The 23,146-nt window shown below is 46.2% G+C and overlaps 1 protein-coding gene across 1 annotated transcript; it reads left to right on the forward strand.

Moving 5' to 3' along the window:
• Positions 1–760: 760 nt before the first annotated feature.
• Positions 761–22,353, forward strand: LOC137360261 (probable G-protein coupled receptor 139). The gene is made up of 2 exons (XM_068025762.1): positions 761–941; positions 21,452–22,353. The coding sequence occupies exons 1-2, from the start codon at positions 761–763 to the stop codon at positions 22,351–22,353; spliced, it is 1,083 nt and encodes a 360-aa protein (XP_067881863.1).
• The last annotated feature ends 793 nt before the right edge of the window (positions 22,354–23,146 follow it).

The following is a 23,146-nucleotide window of genomic DNA, read 5'->3' on the forward strand; positions in this document are numbered from 1 at the left end:
TGGTTCAGTCTATTTTCATCTAATATATACATATATCTTAATGAGAACAGAATGTGCTGGAAATACTGAACAGGTCTGGCCGCATCTGTGCAGAGAGAAACAGAGTTTAAGTTTCAGTTCCGTGACCCTTCATCAGAACTGGTAAACGTTGGAAATATAACAGTTTGCCATTTAATCTCTCTCCTCGAAGTCCCATCACAGACCTTCCTTCTTGTTCTTCTTTCCTCTTCCCATATTTCACTTGCTCAAAGACTGTTACATTTCTATCATTTACCAAAATTTCTTCCCGACTGACGTCAGAATGACTAGCCTGTACAGTGTTTTCCCCATCTCTCAATTTTGTAAACAGAGTTTAACATTTACAACACTCCACTCCTCTGTCATCACTCCCAACTCCAAAGAGAATTGAAAGATTCTAGCCAGTGCCTCTTCTCTTTGCACCATCCTTTGCCTCACCAACCCTCAGACATGCCATCCAGACCGGGTAAATGGTCTAGTTTATTGTGGTACAAAAAGTGTTGGATTGAAAGTGATCAACTGAAGTTGTTTGTTCAGTTCCTGTAATTAATGCCAATCTCCATGGACTCTAATTGTGCCTCTGGAGGGTTCCCCTCTTCTATTAATACAGGGACTCCTTTCAATGTGTTATCACATAGTGTCAGCGGCAGGATCACCCCCGGCACCATTAGGGTTTAGCAGCTCTAGAGAGAGGGAGAGAATAGATCATAATCTGACAGCAGTAGTTTGCAAGGTTACAACAATGGATCAGAATCTGACAGCAGTCGATGGGAATGTTACAACAATGGGCAGGAATTTCATTTGGGAGTTTGACATTCTTTCTACAAATTACGATTGGTACTCATTAGACTATCGGATGTATCTCGCATTGAGGATTATTCAGTACATTTACTATCCAACCCTGGCTATTATTGGTGTCCCTGGTAAGTCTCGCTATTCAGCTACTAATTCTATAAAGCATGTTTAACTGCATTACCGTTCTGCCCTCCTTATATCAGAGTTCTTGTAATTTAGTCTCTCAACTTTGCTGCTGTTGCTGTCCCTGGTAGGTCTCTACTTCCGGCTATGAAATCTGCAAGACCTGTTTCACTGAAATAATCATCTTGCAATTTTAATTTTGGGAAGAGTTGAGCTAGTGTAATCAACCTCCAGAAGCAATTCCGTCCAATGTCCATGTACCACTTACTGGCCAATGTCTGAGGCTAAACCAGACAATTTGCAATCTCTGTGTTCTATTTAAACTTCAGTTGAGTTCATCTCCATATTCTGTCAATCACCAAGCCTGCCTATTATCATCTTTATAATGTCACCCGTCTCCAGCTCTGCCTCAGCCCATCTGCTGCATAAACCCTTATCTATGCCTTTCTTAAATCCACACTTAACTGTTCCAATTCTATCCTGCGATCCCTCCCAGTTGTAAACCTTCATAAGCCTCAACACATCCAGAACTCTGCTGCCTGTATCCTATCTCACACCAAATCCTTGTCACCCTTCACCCCTGTGCTCACTGATCTACATTGGCTCCCGGTCTGTCAGGACCTCAACTTTAATATTCTCATTCTTGTGTTTGCATCCCTCCATGGCCTCACCCCTCCAATTAGTCCCATTCCACTTTCCATTCCCATATCCCTGCAAAGCGTTTGCCTGAAAGTCTTTTCTGCAATTCCCCTTTAAAAGTAACAGTTTGAAAAGGTACTTTTTAAAACTAGTGGTCGCCCTTTTAGCTCAGAGGCGACCAGGTTTTGTTTTTCCCTCAGAGAGTTGTGCGAATTTGGAATTCTCTGCTTCAGAAGGTGATGGGAGCGGGATCACTGAATATTTTTAAGGTCGAGATTGATAGATTCTTGTTAGGCAATAGAATCAAAGATTATCGGGGTAGATGGCAGTGTGGAATTCGAGACAGAAACAGAATAACCATGAACTTATTAAATGGTTTTCGAGATACAGCACTGAAACAGGCCCTTCGGCCCACCAAGTCTGTGCCGACCATCAACCACCCATTTATACTAATCCTACACTAATCCCATATTCCTACCACATCCCCACCTGTCCCTATATATTTCCCTACCACCTACTTCTACTAGGGGCAGTTAACGTATCAACCTGCAAGTCTTTGGCATGTGGGAGAAAACCGGTGCACCCGCAGGAAACCGACGCAGACACAAGGAGAACTTGCAAACTCCGCACAGGCAGCACCCAGAATCGAACCCGCGTCCCTGGCGCTGTAAGACTGCGGTGCTAACCACTGCACCACTGTGCCGCCGCTGGTGCAACAGACTCGGCGGCACATTGGCCTACTTGTGCTCCTAATTCATATGGTGGTGCGGCCGGATGGTCTTTCTCACTGTATCTAATCCTGGCCATAATTTCCAGCTCCACAGCGTCACCGGGCCCAAGGCCATGGACGCTTGGATCCATTAAATGGTTTGAGTTGAGCTGCCGGTCACTTCCAGTGCTTTATGCTGGACAGGGCTCCAGACTCAGTTCATTAAGCATCTGATTTTAGTGTGGCGAGGGGTTTGAAGTGACATCAATAAGCCATTCCAGCAGCTTTGATGTACATCTTTGAAACTTAGTCTGTGCTTGTCCACTGACAGCCTGTGTTAGTCACTCTCAGCTGAACAGACATTCATCAGCACGAGGAACCTCCTCCAGTGCTATTTAATTGGACCGGGCATCGAACGTACAGGTGAGGGGCTTTTTACTTGCTTCTGCTACTGTAACGTTGGTGGAGGTGCTGGAGGTTGTGTTGTGAGCTGGTGCAGACATTCAGGGAGGACGGAGGATTTGGCGACCCAATTCTGGACGTGGTCTGGGGACTGTAGTTACAGTGTCTCTGGGTCTGTAACATGACCAACAAATGAAGCAGAGGCTGTAGGGATGGGAAACTCTGTAATGAGGCAGGAGGTGGGGTCTATGCCCTACAGACCCCGGGTTTTCCAAGAGCACGTTTACTACCTACACGTAACCCAGGAGCAGTGTATGAGGTGACTCTGATTCAATAGGAGGTTGTCATAGAGCTGTATCATCTGTGTAACATGACCTGGAGCTTCACACCAGGGTAAAGACGGAACTGTCAGTGGCCGTTAAGTTCACAGTTTGATTGAACTCCTATGTATCTGGATCTTTCTAGACAGCAGAATGTGACACACACACCATAGAATCTTAGAGTCACTGACGGCACAGAAGGAGTCCATTCGGCCCAACGAATCTATGCCGGCTGTCCACTGAGCTACGCGGTCAGTTCCTTTTCCTTACTCGGTCCCCATAGCCCTGCAATTTAATTTCAACAAATGCCCACCAATTTCCTTTTGAAGTCGTTGATTGTCTCCACTTCCACAATCCTCGTGGGCAGCGAGTTCCAGGTGTTACACAGATGCAGTTAATTTTGAGGACACATGTCTCTATATGTTCAGCAACCTGTTCTCAAGCAGATTGTGGCTTATTTTTTCCCTTCTCTAAAAATAATAAGGAAAATCCTCAATATGTATTTCGCCTCTCCCTCAGTTTGTAATGCTTGACATTTAAAGGCGCGCAACAACACTGTTGTTAAAGTTTAAAATAGATGTAGGATTTATTAACACATGATCGTACATTCGGGAGGGGATTAACTTTGCAATAAATGCTCACAAACATACAAGGAAAAGTAAAAACATCGAAAGGTTAAGGACATTTAACAAGTAGAAAAGTAACTTAATTGCAAACTGACGAAGGTTCCAGTTGAAACTACAGTCCGTTTTTTTACTAACATAAAGCTGGAATTAACCAACTGGAAATGCCGAGTGGAGTAGCAGTCAGATGAAATCTATGTTCTTATAATTTCCTCTTCTTGCACTTTCGTAGATAAAATGAGAAAACTTCGTTTCTGATTTCACCCCTTTTCTGCTGAAGAAAAACTGCCAGAGAACAGACATATTTTGTTGCTGTTTTGCAGAATGTGGATTCTTATTTCCTCTTTGCAGGCAGGCCCCAGGGGTAGCTTCCAGGTAGCCGCTTTCCTATACAAGCTAGTGACTCCCATTAAAACTGTTTCAAAACCAGACAGGCTAAAAAGTCTAGCTTCCAGGTCATGTGACTGGACCTCTTCAAGTAACTGTCCAACCCCCTGTTGTTGAAGGGATCTCATCCCCTTCTATGTCTAAACAAGTTGAACACAGCAGTAACATAATTTTCAAAATCTGTTTATAATGGCAGCTAACAATAATACCCAAGTGCACAAAAATAAAATTTGCAGTTGGTTTCCATCCATTCGTGATACAGGTCATTACCAACTGCTGCATAAACCAATTTACTTCGTCACAGTCCCCTTGCCTCTCTTGCCCAAAATCCTCAATCTGTATCCCCCAGTCCGAATACCATTAGTTAAGAGATACATTTTTCCTTGTCTAACTTATCTAAACCTGACATAATTTTAAACATTTTTTCAAATCTCCCTCAATCTCCTTTGTTCTAAGGAGAACAAACCGAGTATTACTCGCCTAACGTTGTAACAAATATTCCTATCTCTGGTGTCATTCTCGTAAATCTCCTCTGCACACTCATAAAGACCCTTACATTCATCCGAAAGTCTGGTGACCAGAAATGCACGCAATACTGTAGTTGGGGCCTAATAGGAGCTTTATAAATGTTCAGAATAACTTCCCTGATTTTGTACTCAATCCCTCTTTTATGAAGCCCAAGATCCCACATGCTTTACTGACCACTCTCTCAATACGTCCTGTCACCTTCAAAGATGGATGCACATGCACATCCAACTCCCTCAGTTCCTGAACACGCTTTTGAACTGTGTCATTAACTCTATATTGCCTCTCCCAATTCCTTCTTCCAAGATGCATCACCTCACACTTGTCTGTATTAAATTCGATCTGCCACTTGTCTGCCCATTCTGATAGATTATCGATGTCCTGTTTAAGGTGCTTTGTATCATCCTTACTGTTACCACTCCTCCAGGATTGGTAGCATCAGAAAATTTTGAGATCCTACTCCGTATTCCAAAATCCAAGGCATTTATATATGGCAAAAAGCAGTGGTCCCAACACTGACCCTTTTGGAAAACCACCATCTCCCATTCTCCAGTCTGGAAAACGACCATTTACTGCAGCTTGGTGTTTTCAACCCTGATGAAGAATGTTATCCAATTGATTACTGACCCTCCTCTGCCTGAGCCTCAATCTCCCAACAGGCAGATTATTGATGTATCCGATAAGTGACAGAGGCCAGCTATGCCGGGTGTGGTGAATTATACTGAATGCTCCCTCAGCAGAGAGAAGCAGGTTGAGAGGTCCCGTGTCTTTTTCAGGATAGTGGGATTCCTGATGGTGTACGTGGCTCTGCGGTGCCCCCATTTCAACGAAGCAAGGTTAAGGAACAGAAAAAAGAAACTCTCACTCCATTAATGTGCAGCTGGTGTCTGGCCATGTCCTGCACATCATGTTGGCGAATATTATCTGAGGAAGGATATTCTTGCTATGGAATGAGTGCAGCGAAGGTTCAGCTGACGGATTCCTGGAATGGAAGGACTGACGTGTGAAGAGAGGTCGATTAAGCTTGTATTCGCTAGGGTTTAGAAGAATGAGGGGATCTCATAGAAACCTGTACAATTCTAATAGGACTGGACAGATTAGATGCAGGAAGGATATTGGGGAAGTCCAGGACCAAGGGGTACTGTCTAAGCATACAGGGAAAGTCATCAGGGCTGACAGGAGGTGGATTATCTTCACCCAGAAAGTGGTGAACTTGTGGAATTCTCTACCACAGAAAGCAGTTGAGGTCAAATCATTAAACATATTCAAGAAAGAGTTAGATGCAGCTCCTAGGGCTGAAGGGATCAAGGGATACGGGAGAAAGCGGGAACAGGGTACTGAGTTTTGGTTGATCAGCCATAATCGTATTGAATGGCGGTGCAGGCTCGAAGGGCCGAATGGCCTACTCCTGCTCCTATGTTTTTCCATGTTTCTATGTGAATGTCCACCTTCATTCTGAATCAGTCAGCTGTTCCCATAATCTTCAGGACAACGAGGAGAGCCAGAATGTGAATCCTCACAGACAATGGATATGTCTCTCTATCCATGGCTAATAATTCCACACACCCAAACCCACGCCCCACTGACAATCAAGCACACCACGAGGAACATCGTGGAACAGACCATCGATGTGATGAAGCAATGTTTCCGATGTCTGAACCGCCAGGGGGGAGCCCTTCAGTGCACACTGGAGCGAGTGTCCAAGTTCAGGATGTAATGCTGCCCCCTTCATATCATCACCATCATGACAGCACGGACATTGCCACGAGGAATCGGGAAGCCATCTGTGGAGGAGGAGGAGGAGGCAGGCAGGATATTTCTTGGATGCCTTCCACCCATGCAGGCTGGCGAAGAGGCCCTGCTAAGATTCTGGTTCCCAGAGGACAAGTTCCCTTTCCAACCATGGATCCCCCATTCTCCACCATTATACCCATCTGAGATGCCCCATCACAGCGTCCCCTTTGTCATCATCCTGCAAAAAATAAACACCAACAAAAACATTTCCATCAACATCTTTATCCAACAATACTTCAAATTATACAAACACAACTGAACTATTTAACCTTGTGTATCCCCTTCGTGCCTGTTTTGGGGTTTACCGCAACTTGTGTAGTGTTCCTACTCAGTTTTTGCCCAGTGGCTGCAGCATGGCGAGTGGAAGGCTGCTGGCTTTTACTGGGAAGACTGCAGATGGCCTTGCAGCACGTCCTCGGGCAGTGCTGGGCCTTGAGGGCTCGGATCCGTACTGGACCACCGAAACATGGGCTGCAGAAGCTTGGGCTGGCTGTTGGGTAACAGCAAGGAGACTGGTGGAATGGCAGTGAAGGGAGAACAAATGCTGTCATACTGAGAGAGAGGACAGCAGGTTCCTGCTCCAGTTAGCCGCTGCTAGTCCCACAAAGCGACACCTCAACAATCCTAGTAATCTACTGGATTACAGATTGCTGGGCAGCTGTAAAAGCCAGCAAATCCCTTTGAGCACTGAGATAAACAGCCATTATGGCAGCAGTCGGGTTGATTCTGATTCTGCATGGCATCAAGCATGGATCTCATGAACACTGTCTGTGCTTCCAATGCAGCACTGAGACGCTGGGTGGCTGCCGCCTGTGCTGCAGTGGAAGCTAAGACAATGGTCACAAGACACCGCATCACAGCAGGGTCCCCGATTGCTCTCATGGAGTTAGTGACCACTTACACAGGGAAAATAATGGGCTTCAAGTTTTGTGCAATGTCGTGTGCCATATTGGAGCTGGACTACTCCATGTTTCTTGACAGTGACAGGCTTACAGGCCTGTATCTCAGTGCACATGTCCATCAGCATTCTCCTGTATGCTGCTCCAGCAATATTCACATCTGAGTCCTGTGTATTATAACTCGTTTGTGACTTCGCCCTCTGGTGATCTGACACATGAACGAACCTTTCCCCCTGGTCTGGCTGCAGCTCACTTATGCTCGGTGACTCACCACGTGCAGATTCCGACTCGATACCAGCCTCTAAGGTACACGCAGTGTAAGTATTTGTGCTGGTGGCTGTGAGCATCAGACCATGTGATGGGGCTTCACCATCAGTGCTGTGCTGCCGCTCTCTCTCTCTCTCTCTCGCTATCTCTCTCTCTTTCTGTTTCCTGGAGCAGCTGTCACTGCGAAGCTGGCAGTTTTAGGTTAACATTGGAACGAATAAAATCAGAAGGGGAGGGCTGGGGTGAGGGACAATGGTGGGATGGAAGGCATGAGGTCCATGCTCCCATCATCTGTAGCTTGTGCATCATTCCAGCCAGCAGGATGAGGGGGAGGTGGGAAGTAAGAAGGGACAGAAGGCAGGAACATAACATAATTCTGAATTTTCGCAGAGATGCCGAATGCTTCGGGCTCTGTCATAGCCAATCCCATGATGTAGAGAACGATCTGCTGCACAGGCTCAGGGGATGAACGTATGCCTGGCCCCTGACGGTTCACTGCCCCTCCCTGTGATTAAGGGCCATGTTGCCTTGTAAGAGAGAGGGTAGAAAGTCAGTGATTGTGTTTCACTGTGTGTGGGTGTTTGTAGCAAAGGACACTGAGGGGAGATTTGATAGAGGTATACAAGATGATGATATGTTTGGATAAGGTAGACAGGAAAAGATGTTCCCATTCGTTATTGGTGCAAGGACCAGAGTGAAGGTTGTGGGCAAGAGATGCAGAGGGATGTGGGGAAACACTTTTTTACACAGCGAGTGGGAATGGCCTGGAAATCATTGCCTACTGGACTGGTAGAAGCAGAGATCATGAATGATTTCGAAAGGATATTGTATGAACACTTGAGGGAAATAAACTTGCAGGAATATGGAGACAGAGCTGGAGAATGAGACTGCCTGGATTTATCTACAAAGAGCTCACATGGACTCGATTGGCCGAATAGTCTCATTCTGTGCCGACATGACTGTGACTCTACAACTCTATGACAGGGACAGACTATTACTACTGCCTACCGACTGGGAAAGTTTACAATAGAATGGACAGTATCACCTGTTGAACCCCTTGATGTAAGTGAAATGTGTGATTCCCCAGAACGTGGTTAACGAGTGTCCTTCTCAAACAGAGTACATCAGTCCATCCCAGTTCATAATTCTAAAGACATTGACAATGGGGAGCAGTTTCTACTGGTTTTCCCTACATAGGACAGCAGCCAGGCTTGTCTCTGCGTCCCCCACCTCCGTGTGGAATGTCTTGTCAGGGTTAGGTGTGATAAGACATGTTGTCTGGGCGACAGTTTTCTTCAAATGTGTTACTGCTTCCATGCTCCCTTCAGTCCAACAGGGTTACACCTGGTCATTATCATCATTAGGTAGTTCATAAAGAGGGGCAGCAGTCTTTGCTAATCGAACGATTAGGGTCCACTGATACCTCACTAGCCTGAGAATAGAACAGAGGTCAGTCTTTGAGATGGGCAGGGGCAGACACGTGATGAGGGTCCGCTGATACCCCACCAGCTTGAGGATAGGCCACGGGGCAGTCTTTGAGAGGGCAGGGATAGACACTGGATGGTCTTGATCTGATGTTGTTCTGGGTGGATGCTGGATGATCCAATCTGGACAGTTAGAAAGGTGACACGATCTTACACTAGCTGGGTTTTCCGTGGATGGTATTTTAGTCCAGCTCCCAAAGTAGTTGCAGTAGTTCCTGTAAAAGGATTAAATGTGTGGACACGGTCTGTGGTGATGCCGAAGAGATCATTGGCATATTGCAACAAGCAGGAAGGCTGTGAAAATCTCATAAGGGCCCCGGCCATACATTTGTGGAAAATAGTGGGCTATTTTGGAACCACTTGTGGCAGACCTGTCCAGAGGTGTCGCTGTCCTCAGAAGTGAATGAGAATTTAAATTGTTTCTCCAGTTTTGCTGAGATATTCCAATAACCATTAGAGATATCAAGGGTGGAGTATACAGCCCTGCCGCTGGGCATCCTGGAGAACAGGATGGTGGTGTCTCTCCTTCAAACGGGTTCACACAAGGGTGAGTGAATTGAGTTTGTCCTGGTCAATATTCAGTCACCAGCTGCCATCCGGTTTTCTAACCAGCAAAATGGGGGAATTAGCAGCTAATGGGCCTTTATCGCTGATGTTATTGTACCATTTGCTCGGGTATCTGATGCACTATGGGAACTTACAAACCTCTGTTACTAATCTACATGACTTCAATTGCTGCGTCCATCCGCTCCTGCCGCTGCTCAACAGTGTTGGCAGCCGTCAGTCCCAGGGCATAGCGAGAATCACTGTTGCTGTCAGACTCGTCAATGTCTCGATTTCAGCACTCACAGGCACAGTGACTCAAACTGGAGGATAGCGGGATAGTTACTGTCAGTCTCAGCAATATGCCTCTGGCAGCAGTCGCAGGCAGTGTGGGCCTGCATGGAGGATAGCGGGAATCACAGTTCCGGTCAGTATCGCCAATGTACATATTGCAGCAGTCACAGGCACAGTGGCCCAGCCTGGAGGATAGGGGAAATCACAGTTACTATCAGTCTCACCAATACCCTATTGCAGCTGTCATTGGCACAGTGATCTAGCCTGGAGGATGGCGAGAATCAAACTTTCTGTCAGTCTGACTAATCTCCCTATTGCGGCAATCTCAGGCACAATGGCCCAGTCTGGAGGATAGCAGGAATAACAGTTACTGTCAGTCTCACGAATGCCGCTATTGCAGCAGTCACATGCACAATGCCCCAGCCTGGGGGATAGCAGGAATCACTGTTACTATCACAATCAACAACGCAACTATAGCAGCAGCATAGTGGCCGAGGCAGTAAGAATTAGAACAGCACACTGTGGCACGCTTATTGACTTAAGTCAACTGATCTCTGATTGGGTAGTGGAACCTGGACAGCCACTGCCTTAAGTTTGATGCGTGCTCAGGGAATATTGGCATTGATATGCTCCCAAGCTGTTGCGCATTGGATACACAGATGGTGACAAGATGTGTTTTAGGTGATTTCAATACCAGAGCTAAATTGACTCATGGTTGGAGGGCACTCAGAAAGAGGGGGTTCAAACCTGGAGAATTAAAATGGTTTACCCCATCCTCGCTATTGTGCCTCAAGATGACATGGAGCCTATCTGTGAAGACACTCGGGCGCTCGGTAAGATCCTGCTTGGTATTGGCCAGGACCTGATGAACGTCAATGTTTCCTGCCCCCAGTGCCCTCCACAGGTCAGTCTCTGTATCCTCTATCGTGCCCTCGACCAGAATAATCTGATCCATCTCTTGTTTTAACTCAAGGGAACCTGTTTAACCTTCTAATTCTTGGTAAATGACTTTAAAAATATCCCACCTCGGTAGGAGATCGAGGGAGCTGCTGCTCATATACACCACTCCCAGTTTCTGCTTTAGAGCCCTGGCCGCAACAGGGGTAAGGGATCTAAGTGTGGTTTTGGTGGTGACATGTCCCTTACCGTCAGTGACTGTGGATGGCCGGTCACTGACTCCATCTATGTCAGGCTTGTTCTTAGGCTGGCACGCAGTTTAGGCTCGGGTTACGCACACACCGGTATTTTCCAGTTATCTTGCCGCCCTTGTAAGGAGGCAGAGCTGAAGCTGTGATTTACCTGAAATATGTTGTCCCAACAAGAACTGGGAAATCTGGCTTTGTGTTTGCAGAGAGCGGCCACTTGTACCCACTGTTGACTCATTGCATCTGAAGGTGTTTGATGTTATCAAAACACGGGGCACAGTTCAGCTTCAGTGGAGACGGGACTTTGACATTGGTCATATTCTCTCGAAACCCCTCCTCACATCTTCCAACACTTCACCTAGTCTGGTATTTTCTGTTTATTACTCAATGTTTTAGTCCAGTATTTGTTCCAATTTTCTCAGGTAATGTATTCTGTCATATGGCTCCTGCTTTCAGAGTAACCGATAGTTCATGATGCAAATGCTGTCTTGCTAACCTTCCCTTTTCATTTTGCCTTGTCTACCTGTTCCTTCCATTTTTTGTGTTTTTTTTTATTATTTGCCTGTTAGTCACATAAGTGTTTCCTATAGCCCAACTTATCTCCGTCTATATTTTTACTTAAAATTGCATTTCTGGACGTCCTCAGAGATTCTACAAAGAATGTAATTGTAATTCGCATCACACTCTAAAATCCTTCGGATGTCCATCACCCCATGGACACATGTTTGCCTCAGGCAGGTTCTGTATCAACTATTTCCTGTGATATACTTACAACATTGTACTTCTGGCTTTAGACGTACCCGTACTAAGTGATTATCACAAGCGTTTGACAAGAATTAAACCCTATCTCTTTGTCTGGACATTTCCGTGGCATTGCCACTGATGATCAGGCATGTTTGACCAAGTGTAAACTCTCTCTGTCTCAATATTTCCTATCCGTTCAAGCAATGATGAAACGTGTTTTACCGTGTGTAAACTCTCGCTATCTCGACATTTCCTATCTTTCTCAGCAATAATCACACATGCTTGAACAAGTGTAAATTCTTTCTGTCTGTCTCCAAGTTTCCAGCACTGTCCCAACTATGATCACACATGTCTAACTGAGTTTGTCATTTCTTGCAAACCAAGAAAAGCAAGCCGATGGTTCCAACCACTGTGATCTCTCTCCGCCATCATTTTAAGATCTGAACGAGTGTCAGAGATGACCAAAAGACGGTTAAGGAGTCACAAATAGTTTATTGAGGAGTGACAGTACAAATACAACACAAACTCATAATAGACAATGTAGACATCCCAGCTGTGACAGGTGAGAATGGTTTTCCATCCAGGATCAAATGGATGGAATGGCCTGGTCTCTGCTGTCTATGTTGTCCATGCTATCTGATCTGTGACAGGTGAGAATGATACTCTATCCGGATTGGGTGTGTTGAATGGATTAGTTCCTGCTCTCTGACCTGTGACAGGTGAGGAGGTTTTTCTGTTCTGGATCAGATGGATGGAATGGCCTGGTCTCTGCTGCCTGATCTGTGACAGGTGAGAATGGTTTTCTATCCCGGATCGGATGGATGGAATGGCCTGGTCTCTGCTGCCTGATCTGTGACAGGTGAGAATGGTTTTCTATCACGGATCAGATGGATGGAATGGCCTGGTCTCTGCTGTCTGACCTGTGACAGGTGAGAATGGTTTTCGATCCTGAATCGGTTGGATTGAATGGCCTGGTCTCTGCTGTCTGACCTGTGACAGGTGAGAATGGTTTTCGATCCTGAATCGGTTGGATTGAATGGCCTGGTCTCTGCTGTCTGACCTGTGACAGGTGAGAATGGTTTTCGATCCTGAATCGGTTGGATTGAATGGCCTCGTCTCTGCTGTCTGACCTGTGACAGGTGAGAATGGTTTTCGATCCTGAATCGGTTGGATTGAATGGCCTGGTCTCTGCTGTCTGACCTGTGACAGGTGAGAATGGTTTTAGATCCTGAATCGGTTGGATTGAATGGCCTCGTCTCTGCTGTCTGACCTGTGACAGGTGAGAATGGTTTTCGATCCTGAATCGGTTGGATTGAATGGCCTGGTCTCTGCTGTCTGACCTGTGACAGGTGAGAATGGTTTTCGATCCTGAATCGGTTGGATTGAATGGCCTCGTCTCTGCTGCCTGACCTGTGACAGGTGAGAATGGTTTTCGATCCTGAATCGGTTGGATTGAATGGTCTCGTCTCTGCTGCCTGACCTGTGACAGGTGAGAATGGTTTTCTATCCCGGATCGGATGGATGGAATGGCCTGGTCTCTGCTGCCTGACCTGTGACAGGTGAGAATGGTTTTCGATCCTGAATCGTTGGATTGAATGGCCTGGTCTCTGCTGTCTGACCTGTGACAGGTGAGAATGGTTTTCGAGCCTGAATCGGTTGGATTGAATGGCCTCGTCTCAACTGCCTGACCTGTGACAGGTGAGAATGGTTTTCGATCCTGAATCGGTTGGATTGAATGGCCTGGTCTCTGCTGTCTGACCTGTGACAGGTGAGAATAGTTTTCATTCCTGGATCGGCTGAATTAGAATTAACACGTGGAGCGTCAGCAATAAAGTGGATGAATTAATCGTGGAAATAGATGTGAACGGGTATGATATAGTTGGGATTACGGAGACATGGCTGCAAGGTGACCAGGAAGGAGAAATGAACATCCAAGGGTATTCAGTATTTAGGATGCACAGACAAAACCAAAAGATGGTGGAGATGTATTGCTGGTAAAAGAGGAAATTAACGCAATAGTAATGAAAGATATAAGCTCTGACGGTGTGGAATCTGTATGGGCAGAGCTTAGAAACATTAAGGGGCAAAAACGCTAGTGGAGATTCTATATAGACTCCTGATGTTGGGACTGACATTAAACAGGAAATTAGGGATGCATACGATAAAATAACATCTGTAATTATGGGTGACTTTAATTTGCATATAGATTGTGCAAATCAAATTAATCACAGTACCGCAGAGGAGGAATTCTTGGAGTATATACAGGACGGTTTTCCGGACCAATACCTTGAGAAACCAACCAGAGAACAGGCCATCCTTGACTGGGTATTGTGTAATGAAAGAGGAATAATTGACAATCTAGTGGTGCGAGACACGTTCAGGATGAGTGACTATAATATGATAGAATTCTTCATCAAGATGGAGAGTGACAGATTTGATTATGAGACAAGGGTCCCGAATCATAGTAAAGGAAACTACGACGGCATGAGGCACGAGTTGGCCATGACGGATTGTCACTTAAAGGGATGACGGTGGTTAGGCAATGGCAAACATTTAAGGAGAGCATGGATGAACTGCAACAATTGTTTATACTTGTCTGGCGCAAAAGTAAAACAGGAAAGGTAGCCAAATCATGGCTTACAAGGAAAATTACAGATAGCATTAGATTCAAGGAAGAGGCATATAAATTTGCCAGGATAAACAACAGACCTGAGGATTGGGAGCAGTTTAGAATTCAGCAAAGGAGGAACAATGGATTGATTAAGAAGGGGAAAATAGAGTACTAGAGCAAGCTTGCGCAGAACCTAAAAACTGACTGTAACAGTTTCTATAGGTATGTGAAGAGAAAAAAGATTGGTGAAAACAAATGTAGGTCCCTTACCATCAGCAACATGGGACTTTATTATGGTGAATAAAGAAATGGCTGACCAACTAAATGCATACTTTGGTTCTGTCTTCACAAAGGATGACAAAAATATCATACCAAAAATGTTGGGGAACACAGGGCTTAGTGAGAGAGAGGAACTAAAATAAATCAGTATTAGTAGAGAAATGGTGCTGCGGAAATTGACGGGATTGAGGGCCGATAATGCATTGGTGGTCATATTCCAAGATTCTCTTGACTCTTGGACAGTTCCTATAGATTGGAGGGTAGCTAATGCAACCCCAGTATTTTAAAAAGGAGGTAGACAGAAATCAGGGAATTCTAGACCAGTCAGCCTGACGTCGGTAGTGGGGAAAATTTTAGAGTCCATTATCAAAAATTTTATAGCAGAGCACTTAGAGAACAGTCGTAGAATCGGGTTTACCAGACTGATTCCTGGGATGGCAGGACTGACGTATGAGGAGAGATTGAGTCGGTTCGGATTATATTCGCTTGCATTCAAAAGAGTGAGGGGGGATTTCATCGAAAGCTATAAAATTCCAACAGGACTTGACAGGGTAGTCAAGGCAGGAAGGATGTTCCCGATAGTGGGGGAGTCAGATGCAGGGGTCATATTCTAAGGATACGGGGTAAACCTTTCAAGACTGAGATGAGGAGATATTTCTTCAGCCAGAGAGTGGTGAGCCTGTAGAATTCGCTACTATGAAAGCAGTTGAGGCGAAAACATTGTATGTTTTCAAAAAAGGGTTAGATATAGCTCTTGGATTTAAGTGATCAAACGGTATGGGACGAAAGCTGGAACAGGCTACCGAGTTGGACGATCAGCCATGATCATAATGAATGGCGGAGCAGGATCGAAGGCCCCAATGGCCGACTCCTGCACCTATTTTCTCTGTTTCTATGGAACGGCTTGGTCTCTGCTGTCAGACCTGTTGCAGGTGGGAATGTTTTTCTACCCTGGATTGGATGGATAAAATGGCCTGGTCTCTACAGTCTGACCTGTGAAAGGTGTGCATGGCTATCAGAATCCTGATCGGATGGACGGATTGGTCTGGCCTCCGCTATCTGACCTGTGATAGGTGAGAATGGTTTATATCCTGGATCGGATGGATGGAATGGCCTGGTCACTGTTTTCTGCTCTGTGATAGGTGGGAAGTGTTTTCTTTTCCGAATCGGCTGGGTGGAATGGTCTGGTCTCTACTGTCTGACCTGAGACATATGGGAATAGTTTTCTACCCGGATTGGATGCTTGGAATGCCTGGTCTCTGCTGTCTGACCTGTGACAGGTAAGAATGTTTTTTTTCCTGGATTGGATGGATGAAATGGCCTGTCCTCTGCTCTCTGAACTGTGACAGGAGGGAATGATGGTCTAGCCCGAATCGAATGGATGGAATGGCCTGATCGCTGCTGTCTGACCTGTGACAGGTGAGAATGGTTATGCATCCCAGATCGGATGGATGGAATGGCCTGATCTCTGCTGTCTGACCTGTGACAGGTGGGAATTGTTTACTATCCCAGATAGATGGATGGAATGGCCTGGTCACTGCTGGATGACCTGTGACAGGTGGGAATGGTTTACTATCCCGGATCGATCGATGAAATGGCCTGGTCTCTGCTGTCTGACCTGAGACAGGTGGGAATTGTTTACTATCCCAGATAGATGGATGGAATGGCCTGGTCACTGCTGGATGACCTGTGACAGGTGGGAATGGTTTACTATCCCGGATCGATCGATGAAATGGCCTGGTCTCTGCTGTCTGACCTGAGACAGGTGAGAATAGTTTTCCATCCAAGATCGGCTGGCTGGAATGGCCTGGTCTCTGCCGTCTGACCAGTGACAGGTGAGGATATTCCTTTTCCCGGATCGGATGGCTGGAATGGCCTGGTCTCTGCTCTCTGACCTGTGAGTGGTGAGAATAAATGTCAACCTGGAGTGGATGGATGGAATTGCCTGGTCTCACCAGTCTGACCTGTGACAGGTGAGAATGACTTTCTAACCCGGATTGCATCAGTGGAATGGCCTGGTCTCTTATATCTGACCTGTGACACGTGAGAATGCATTTACATCCCGAATCGGATGAATGTAATTGCCTTCTCTCTGCTGTCTGACAAGTGACAGGTGTGAATGATTTAATGTCCTGGATCGGATGCATGGAATGGCCTGGTCTTTGCTGTCTGACCTGCGATAGCTGAGTATGGTTTTCTATCCTAGGTGAGATGGAAGCAATGGCATGGTCTTTGCTGTCTGACCTGTGACAGTTGAGAATGGCTTTCAGTCCCGGATCGCATGTATGGAATGGCCGGGTCTCTGCTATCTGACCTGTGGCAGATCAGAATGGTTCTCTATCCCTGATCAGATGGATTGAATAGCCTAATATCTGCTATGTGACCTGTGACAGATCAGAATGGTTCTCTATCCCTGATCAGATGGATCGAACAGCCTGGTCTCTGCTATCTGACCCGTGATAAATCAGAATGGTTCTCTATCCCTGATCGGATGAATCGAATAGCCTGGTCTCTGCTACCTGACCTGTGACAAATCAGTATGGTTCTCTATCCCTGATCAGATGGATCGAATAGCCTGGTCACTGTGGTATGACCATTGACAGGTGAGAATGGGTTTCGGTCCCGGATTGGATGTATGGAATGGCCGGGACTCTGCTGTCTGACCTGTGGCAGGTAAGAATGGTTTTCAGTCCCGGATTGGATGCATGGAATGGCCGGGTCTCTGCTGTCTGACCTGTGGCAGGTGAGAATGGTTTTCGCACCACGTAACAGATGGATGGAATGGACTGATCACTGCTGTCTGACAGGTGACGGACAGGTGACGGCTCAGAATAGTATCTATCCCTGTTCGATTGGATGGAATAGCTTGAACTCTGCTGTCTGAACTGTGACAATTGAGAATGATCATATATCCTGGATCGGATGGCTGGAATGGCCTGGTCTCTGCTGTCTGACCAGTGTCAGGTGATAATGGTTTTCACTCCCGGATCAGATGTGTGAAATGGGCTGGCCCTTATTTTCTGACCAGTGACATGTGAGAATGATTTTATATCCTGGATCGGATGGATGGAATGGCCTGGTTTCTGCTATCTGCGTAATGACTGGTGAGAATTATTTAAATCCTGGACTGGGTTTATGGAATGGCCTGGTTTCTTCTGTCCGACCTGTGACAGTTGAGAATGATTTTATATCATGGATCAGATGGATGGAATGGCCTGGTCTCTGCTGTCTGCCCAGTGACAGATGAGAATAGTTCTCTTTCCCGGTTCGAATGGATGGAATGGCCTTGTCTCTGCTGTCTTACTTGTCACATTTGGAACTAATGTTTTTATCTTGGATTTGAGGGATGCGGATGGTTTGGTCTCTACTCTCTGACCCGTGACAAGTGAGAATATTTTTCTATCCTGGATCAGATGGATGGAATGGCCGGGTCTCTGCTGACTGACCTATGACAGGTGAGAATGGTATTCTATCCCGGATCAGATGGATTGAATGACCTGGTCTCTGCTGTCTGGCCTATGACAGGTGAGAATGATTTTCTATCCTGGATCAGGTGGATGGAATGGCCTGGTCTCTGTTGTCTGATCTGTGACTTGTCAGCATGTTTTACTATCCCAGATCAGATGGATAGAATGGCCCGGTCTCTGTGGTCTGATCTGCGACAGGTGGGAATGGCTTTCCATCCCGTGTCGGATGGAATCTCTCGACGTATTATGACTGGATATCATTAGAAATGTGGATCCTATATGTATGTGAGATTATTCAATGCATTTACTAGCCCATCCATGCCATTGTTGGTGCCCTTGTAAGACTCCTGAAACAGCTATTAATTATATAAACCATATTTACTTTATTGCTACTCCTGTAATTAACTCTGCCCTCCTTGCTGCTGCTGTTATTCCAGGTGAATCTCATCCTCCAGCTATTCGCTCTCGAAACCATTACTAATCTGCAATATTGTTCTTGTAATTTACTCCCTCATGTTTATTGCTGTTTACGTCCATGGTAAGTCTCAATTTACAGCTAGGAGATGTGCAAACCCTGTTTAACTGGAATACTGTTCAGTAATGTAAATTTTTGGAAGACTGAACTCAGTGTCATTTGTCTCCATTGCAAACTCCATCCCCTCTCTGTGAAACACATACCCCACCGTGGCCAATTTCTGTGGCTGAACCAGACTGTATGCAACCTCGGTGTTCTATTTAAACCTGAGCTGAGTTCAACTCTATATTCTCTCCATCACCAACCCTGCCCACTACCACCTCTGAAATATCACCCGTCTCCACCTCTGCCTCAGCCCATCTGCTGCATAAACCCTCATCCATGCTTTCGTTAAATCCACATTTGCTTATGCCAATTATAACCCGCAACCCCTCCAAGTCAAAAACCTCCATAAACTGCAAACCGTCCAGAACTCTGCTGCCTGTATTCCAATGCACACGAAATCCCAATCTTCCATCACCCCTGTGCTCACTGATCTACATTGGCTCCCTGTCTGGCAGTACCTTAATTTTAATATTCTCATTCTTGTGTTTGAATTTCTCAATGGCCTCACACCTCCATTGCATTTGTCCATTTCCCATATTGCAGCAAATCTTTTGCCTTCAAGTTTATTTCCATTTCCTCATTTAAACTGAATTTCCTTCTTCCCTCTGTATCTCTCCCTGGCCGTGATTTTCCGTTCCACGGCACCACTATTGCTCATGCTATGCAAGCCTGGATCCGTAAAAGGGTGCGAGCTGAGCTACCAGCCACCTGCATCGTGGCCTGCACACTGTCTCATGCTGTTCAGTGCTCTAGGGCGGCTGAACATTGTGTGTTCGAGCAGCATGTAGGGTTCTGGAATATGAAGTCTAACTGCTATTCCAACTGCTTTGATGTGCGTCTTTGAAGCTTGGTCTGTGCATGTCCACTGACCGCCTGTATTAGTCACTCCCGGCTGAACATACATTCAGCAGCACGAGGAAACCCCTCTAGTGTTATTTAAAAGGACCAGGCATCCAATTTACAGGTCTGGGACCTTTGACTTACTTCTGATATTGTAACGTTAGTGGAGATGCTGTGGATGATTTTCTGGTGGTTGTGATCTGAGCTGCTTCAGACATTCAGGGCAGACAGATGATTTGGTGACCCAACTCTGGACGAGGTATGGGGACTGTAGTTACAGTGATTCTGATTCTGTAACATAGCCAACAAATGGAGCAGAGGCTTCAGGAGGTGAAGGTCTGTAAAAAGGGAGGAGGAGGAGACTCTGCCCTACCCACCCCGGGTTTTCCAAGAGCACTTTTGCTATCTCCATCTAACCCAGGAGTAGTGTGTGAGGGGACTCTGTTTCAATATGGAGGTGGTCATACCGGCACACAATACAGGGGGACAATTATCCAATGATGGGTCTGGTCCCAGGCCTGCTGTCGTTCTGGCCTTGGCCCCCACTTCCTTACTGGCCCAGGCGACTCTGCCACTCTTACATTGCTTATGGGTCTCTAGCAATGGTCCTAGTCAGCTGGAATAGCGGCAGTGGCCGCGGTCCCTGAATGATCCCAGCTAGACTGACAATCCTATCTGGGGTCGAACCTCCTGTTAAGGTACTGCTCCCAGGCCTGCTGCAGTTCCAGCAGGGTACCCGGTCTCTGACTGATCCCGGCCACATCCCGCTTAACTTGTGTCCAATCTGCAGTGATGGTCCTGGTGCCAGGCCTGGTGTGGTACATGCAGAGGCACAATTGCTTGACAGACACTGGCGGCCCCACCACACTGACCTGAGGTCTGGGTCTCAATGATGATCCTTGACTCAGGAAGTATGTAGTTCCAACAATGTCCCCTGCTCCGTGACTGGCCCCGATGTCCTCGACACACTTACGTGAGTTGCAGGGTTCCTGCAATGGGCATGCTTCCAAGCCTGATGCCTCAAAAGCATTTGGACCTGGTCACTCACTGGCCGCAAGCACCCACCACACTCACCTGAGGTGTGGGGCTCCAGCAAAGCATCCAGCATGAATTGCAGCGATGGCACAGTTCCCAGAATGGGAGCAGTTCTGGCACAGGCCAGATGGGCCCCGATGTCATCAAAACTCTTAGCTGGGGTCCACAGTCTCCAGTAATGGTCCTGGTCCCAGGACTGGATTATTACTGGTAGTGACCCCCGCTAGCTGACTGGTCCTCCTATCATTGCCATCTTTACCTGCGTTCAGGGCAGCAGCGTATGTGCAGGTCCCAGGTCTGGTGTGTGACAGGCAATAGCCATCACTAGCTAACTGGACCTTGTGTCTTTGCCACACTTACTTGGTGTTAGGGCTCAAGAGATGGTCCCGCACCCAGGCCCGGTCAAGGACTCATAGTTCCACTGATCCCGGTCGTGTTGCCGATACTGAGCTGCTGCCCCCTTGATTGTTTCTGCAGTTTTTGTAGGCTGGATCCTTATCTTTAAGGGACACGGGCCACGAAACCGGGCAGTGAATTTCCCGAGCTCCACTGAGTTGCGCCAGGTGTGGGCTGCAAATTGCCAAGACAGGGTTCCCTTCATATTTTCGGCCCGCCATCGAGCCTCCCGCAGTCTCTACTGAGTTCAACTCACTGGCTGCGGCATAAATTCCTGCCACTGGTACCATAATTAGTTACAGACTGCATGTGATAACAAATGCACAAATGACACCCCAAACTGCTTTAAACTGTCTTTTTTTTACTCCGAACCTGATGCATCATTTCCAGTTCGTTTTTTCAGGTCCAATCGTTTCCTCACAACACGGGATACAGGAACATATTTGTAAATCTCAATAAGTCATCAATCAAACTGATAAATTTGCTGTTAGCCTGATGTATATTTTTTTCTGTTTATTTCCCTTCCTCACAGTTAACTTGCTAACGATTGGGATCCTTTCTCGGGGAAAGTGCGGTCTCTCCAAATGTGTTACTCGCTACCTGGTGGCCATATCAGTGGCGGATCTACTGGTCATTATCCTCGACCTGATATTGAGGCACATTCCCATTGTTTATCAGGAACAGTTCCAGTTCCTGCAGTCCATATCCGTTTGTAATATCCACGCCGTCCTGCTTTATGCAGCTACAGACTGTTCCGTCTGGTTCACCGTCACATTTACCTTTGATCGATTTGTGGCCATTTGTTGCCAGAAACTGAAATGTAAATATTGCAGTGAGAAAACGGCGGCTGCGGTTTTGGTAACAGTGACAGTGCTGAGCTGTTTAAATAACATCACCTGGTATTTTATGTTAACTGGTCAGTATTGGCTGTGGAATGAACCCTGGTTTTGTTCTGTAACATCCATTGTTTGGTACTCTGTTGTTTGGGCATCAGTCCAGTTTCTCCATCACATTCTAACTCCGATTGTTCCATTTGTGGTGATTCTGCTGCTCAATGCTGCCACAGTCAGACACATTTTAGTGAGCAACAGAGGACGCAGGAGACTCCGGGCTCACAGCAGTGGGGAGATTCGCAGAGACCCAGAAATGGAGAGTCGAAGGAAATCCATCATTTTACTGTTCGTGATCTCGGCAAATTTCATCCTGTTATGGGCAGTTTTAATGGTATATTCAATTTGGGGCCGAATATTTGATTTAGGATATCGGTCTGTTTATTTACATGCTTATTTGAAGGAAGTGGGCTTCATGCTGCAGCTCATGAGTTGCTGCATCAACAGTGCGATTTACGCCGTGACGCAGACTCAGTTTAGAGAGCAGTTGAGCAATGTGCTGAAATATCCCTTTACTCCAATTCTTAAATTAACTTCACGATGAAAGCAGCTGAATCACTGACTATTCCCAGCAGTTTGGGGGTGGGCCTGTGATGACTAAGCGGGGCTGGCCTTTATGGTGGTATTATGGGGCGGGGCCTGTTCCCCATGGTGATAGAATGCTGGGGGCGGTATTTGTTCCCAATGGTGGCGGGGGTCGCGGGGGTGCAGGCCCGGGGGCAGGGGTTGCGGCGCCTGTTCTCTATGGTGACAGCAGTCTGGGTGCTAGACCTGCTCCCTGTGATGTGAGGAGTAGTGGTGGGGCCTTCTCCCATGGTGACGGGACCTGTTCCCGTTGCAGATGGGGAGTGTGTGTGCGGCCTCTTCCCCATGGTGATGTGTGTCTGAGGCTGAGGGAGAATTCTTCATAATCACTTGGAGTCTTTATAATCTTTTTATAATTATTTATAACCCTTATAATCATTTAAAATTGTTTATAATCTTTTATAATGCTTCACAATTCTTTCTCATGAATTACGACCCGGTACAACATTTATACCATCTTTATCATACCTTATCATCATTTTAACCCTCTGTAATACTTTGACACTAATCAAAATACTTTACATCGCGATTTACTCTTCATAATCATGTTTTATAAAACATCATAATGCTTTAAAACTCTTTACAACAGACTTTACTTCTTTATAGCCCTTTATAATGCTTCATAAATTTATCAGATAAATGAACACACTGCATGCAACTTAAAATGGTTCCATTTCATATCATCCAGAAAGATCACACTGCATATCACCTAAAGTGGTTGCACTGCATAATTTACTTAAAATGGATCAGAG

This window comes from Heterodontus francisci, unplaced genomic scaffold, assembly GCF_036365525.1.
Source record: "Heterodontus francisci isolate sHetFra1 unplaced genomic scaffold, sHetFra1.hap1 HAP1_SCAFFOLD_492, whole genome shotgun sequence".
Classification (NCBI taxonomy): Eukaryota; Metazoa; Chordata; class Chondrichthyes; order Heterodontiformes; family Heterodontidae; genus Heterodontus; species Heterodontus francisci.

Bases quoted from the DNA above. Each gene is read 5' to 3' on its own strand.
- LOC137360261 (XM_068025762.1), top strand. From the start codon at position 761: ATGGATCAGAATCTGACAGCAGTCGATGGGAATGTTACAACAATGGGC. The intron at 942-21,451 runs GTAAGTCTCGCT...CCTTCCTCACAG, and splicing joins GGCTATTATTGGTGTCCCTG to TTAACTTGCTAACGATTGGG.